The sequence below is a fragment of the Heterodontus francisci genome, unplaced genomic scaffold, assembly GCF_036365525.1.
Source record: "Heterodontus francisci isolate sHetFra1 unplaced genomic scaffold, sHetFra1.hap1 HAP1_SCAFFOLD_845, whole genome shotgun sequence".
NCBI lineage: Eukaryota > Metazoa > Chordata > Chondrichthyes > Heterodontiformes > Heterodontidae > Heterodontus > Heterodontus francisci.
The window spans coordinates 311,826-316,260 of record NW_027141316.1 but is presented as its reverse complement, the minus strand read 5'-3'; the positions used below and the strand labels follow the sequence as shown (position 1 = coordinate 316,260).

At 51.7% G+C, this 4,435-nt stretch overlaps 1 protein-coding gene across 1 annotated transcript in view; it reads right to left on the bottom strand.

Moving 5' to 3' along the window:
* LOC137362763 (calsyntenin-3-like) overlaps positions 1–1,968 on the bottom strand; it is a gene marked incomplete at its 3' end in the record, with an annotated part of 43,461 nt that extends 41,493 nt beyond the window's left edge. The window contains 2 exon segments of the mRNA XM_068027008.1: positions 650–772; positions 1,737–1,968. Coding sequence (XP_067883109.1) covers positions 650–772; positions 1,737–1,800 — 187 coding nt within the window.
* Between the last annotated feature and the right edge of the window lie 2,467 nt (positions 1,969–4,435).

Here is a 4,435-nt window from a genome sequence, read left to right as displayed (position 1 = left end):
TGCATATCTCACCTGTTTTCAGAAGCATGAGAAACACGTAGTGCACTGTTAAAACGGACCCGAACCCCTTCCTGTTCACTCCCGCCGCACACAATCCCAATGGACCCGAACCCCTTCCCGTTCACTCCCACTGTGCACAATCCCAACCCGAACCCCTTCCCATTCACTCCCACCGCACACAATCCCAATGGACCCGAACCCCTTCCCGTTCACTCCCACTGTGCACAATCCCAACCCGAACCCCTTCCCATTCACTCCCACCGCACACAATCCCAATGGACCCAAATCCCTTCCCGTTCACTCCCAGTGTGCACAATCCCAATGGACCCAAAGCACTTCCCGTTCACTTCCCACCGCACACAATCCCAATGGACCCAAACTCCTTCCCGTTCACTCCCACCGTACACAATCCCAATGGACCCAAAATCCTTCCCGTTCACTCCCACCGTGCAAAATCCCAATGGACCCAAACTCCTTCCCGTTCACTCTCACCGTACACAATCCCAATCCCAAAACCCCTTCCCGTTCACTCCCATCTCCTTCTGTCTCGTTCAGCCCCCCAGAGACCCAGCATGTCCTGCCGAGTCCCAGTGCCAGGTTTCCCTGGGGTTGCCCGTACTGCTCTGATACACAGCCCCTGTCCTTGTACCGGCGTAATGCAGTGGGGCATCCTTGTCGATCGCAAACAGTGGGGGATTCAGGAGGACTGTCCTGTCATTCTCCATCACAATTCCCTGGTACTCGGCCTCGATCCATGGCTTGTGCTTGTTGGCTGTCAGAGGGAGGCAAAGAACATTCTTGGTAAAAGGGCACCAGGTTCAATGTTCAGCCGGGAGAGATTTACTGAGGGGTACGGGGGTGACACACACACTGACTCTCACTGGGGTACGGGGTCCACACACACACTGACTCTCACTGGGTACGGGCTCCACACACACACTGCCTCTCACTGGGGTACGAGTCCCACACACACACACACTGACTCTCACTGGGGTACGGGGTCCCACACACACACTGACTCTCACTGGGGGTACGGGGTCCCACACACACACTGACTCTCACTGGGGGTACGGGGTGACACACACACACTGACTCTCACTGGGGGTACGGGGTCCCACACACACACTGACTCTCACTGGGGTACGGGGGTCCCACACACACACTGACTCTCACTGGGGTACGGGGTCCCACACACACACTGACTCTCACTGGGGGTACGGGGTCCCACACACACACTGACTCTCACTGGGGGTACGGGGTGACACACACACACTGACTCTCACTGGGGGTACGGGGTCCCACACACACACTGACTCTCACTGGGGTACGGGATCACACACACACACTGACTCTCACTGGGGTACGGGATCACACACACACACACACACACACACACACACACACACAGACGCTCCCTGAGGTACAGACGGGATGCACACTCCTGCACGGACGAGGGAGACGCTGCCGAGATGCGAGGCAGGGCTTGTGAGCAAAAACGGCAGCGACCAGATCTGCACTCTGCACAATTTGTGCTCACGGCTCATGTATTTCGCATCTGCAGACAAGCCCGTACCCCGGCGACGCGTGGCACCGTGCCCATCTTTCGTGTATCGTGAGGAATTGATGAAGACTTGCGGCAATTGATTTACAAACACCCAGCTCGGCAGGAAAGAGCTGTGCTGCATCCCTGCTCGGTCGGAGCCAGGATTGTTCATTGTGAAGAGGGAACAACCCACCTGCATTTCCGAGAGAACTCGACAGCAAGGATACTACAAGGAGAGCGATGCACTGCAGATTCATTTTGGCACAGAAGCAAATTAATTTCCAGCCCGCTGAGCCTCTGCTACCCAGGCAGACGTTCCCTCCTCTGCAGACCCGATTCTTTTCAATGCTGCGTGATCTGTGATCAACAGCTCACTCCCTCCCCCTTGTTACGATGAGGCACCACTGCTGCCTCAGCCTGTCCCTTCTATTCTTCTCTCTCTCGCTACTCCCTCCCTCCCCCCCACTCGCTCGATGATCAAAGATGCAGAGAGGAGGCAGTGTGCGGCACCCAACACTGGGACCCAGCCCTGACTGGCAGCTGACTGGCCCAACCAGATGGCGGAGACGCTGAGGTGGGGGAGGCGGGACATCTGCAGGTCTTATTGCACAGGGGAGAATGGGCAGGTTAAAGGCAGATCTTCCCACCCCCGCTATATCCCAGACCCCTCACTGTAACAATCTGATATATCCCACACCCCTCACTGTAACACTCTGATATATCCCACACCCCTCACTGTAACACTGATATATCCCACACCCCTCACTGTAACAGTCTGATATATCCCACACCCCTCACTGTAACAGTCTGATATATCCCACACCCCTCACTGTAACACACTGATATATCCCACACCCCTCACTGTAACACTCTGATATATCCCACACCCTTCACTGTAACACTGATATATCCCACACCCCTCACTGTAACACTCTGATATATCCCACACCCCTCACTGTAACACTGATATATCCCACACCCCTCACTGTAACACTCTGATATATCCCACACCCCTCACTGTAACACTCTGATATATCCCACACCCCTCACTGTAACACTCTGATATATCCCACACCCCTCACTGTAACACTGATATATCCCACACCCCTCACTGTAACAATCTGATATATCCCACACCCCTCACTGTAACACTGATATATCCCACACCCCTCACTGTAACACTCTGATATATCCCACACCCCTCACTGTAACACTCTGATATATCCCACACCCCTCACTGTAACACTCTGATATATCCCACACCCCTCACTGTAACACACTGATATATCCCACACCCCTCACTGTAACAATCTGATATATCCCACACACCTCACTGTAACACTCTGATATATCCCACACCCCTCACTGTAACAATCTGATATATCCCACACACCTCACTGTAACACTCTGATATATCCCACACCCCTCACTGTAACACTGTGATATATCCCACACCCCTCACTGTAACACTCTGATATATCCCACACCCCTCACTGTAACACTCTGATATATCCCACACCCTTCACTGTAACACTCTGATATATCCCACACCCCTCAGTGTAACACTCTGATATATCCCACACCCCTCACTGTAACACTCTGATATATCCCACACCCTTCACTGTAACACTCTGATACATCCCACACCCCTCAGTGTAACACTCTGATATATCCCACACCCCTCACTGTAACACTCTGATATATCCCACACCCTTCACTGTAACACTCTGATACATCCCAGACCCCTCACTGTAACACTCTGATTTCTCCCACACCCCTCACTGTAACACACAGATATATCCCACACCCCTCACTGTAACACTCTGATATATCCCACACCCCTCACTGTAACACTCTGATATATCCCACACCCCTCACTGTAACACTCTGATGTATCCCAAACCCCTCACTGTAACACTCTGATAGATCCCACACCCCTCACTGTAACACTCTGATATATCCCACACCCCTCACTGTAATGCTCTGATATATCCCACACCCCTCACTGTAACACTGATATATCCCAGACCCCGCATTGTAAAACTGATATCTCCCGCACCCCTCACTGGAACACTCTGGTATATCCCACACCCCTCACTGCAAGGCTCTGGTATATCCCACACCCCTCAATGTAACACTGATATATCCCACACCCCTCAATGTAACACTCTGGTATATCCCACACCCCTCACTGTAACACTGATAGATCCCAGACCCCTCATTGGAAAACTGATATATCCCAGACCCCTCATTGTAAAACTGATATATCCCACACCCCTCACTGTAACAGTCTGATAAATCCCACACTCCTCACTGCAACACTCTGATATATCCCACACCCCTCACTGTAACACTGATATATCCCACACCCCTCACTGTAACACTCTGATAAATCCCACAACCCTCACTGTAACAATCTGATATATCCCACACCCCTCACTGAAACACTGATAGATCCCAGACCCCTCATTGGAAAACTGATATATCCCAGACCCCTCATTGTAAAATTGATATATCCCACACCCCTCACTGAAACACTCTGATAAATCCCACACCCCTCACTGTAACACTGATATATCCCACACCCCTCACTGTAACACTGATATATCCCACACCCCTCACTGTAACACTGATATATCCCACACCCCTCAGTGGAACACTCTGATATATTCCACACCCCTCACTGTAACACTGATATATCCCACACCCCTCACTGTAACACTGATATATCCCACACCCCTCACTGTAACACTGATATATCCCACACCCCTCACTGTAACACTGATATATCCCACACCCCTCACTGTAACACTGATATATCCCACACCCCTCAGTGGAACACTCTGATATATTCCACACCCCTCACTGCAAGACTGATATATCCCAGACCCC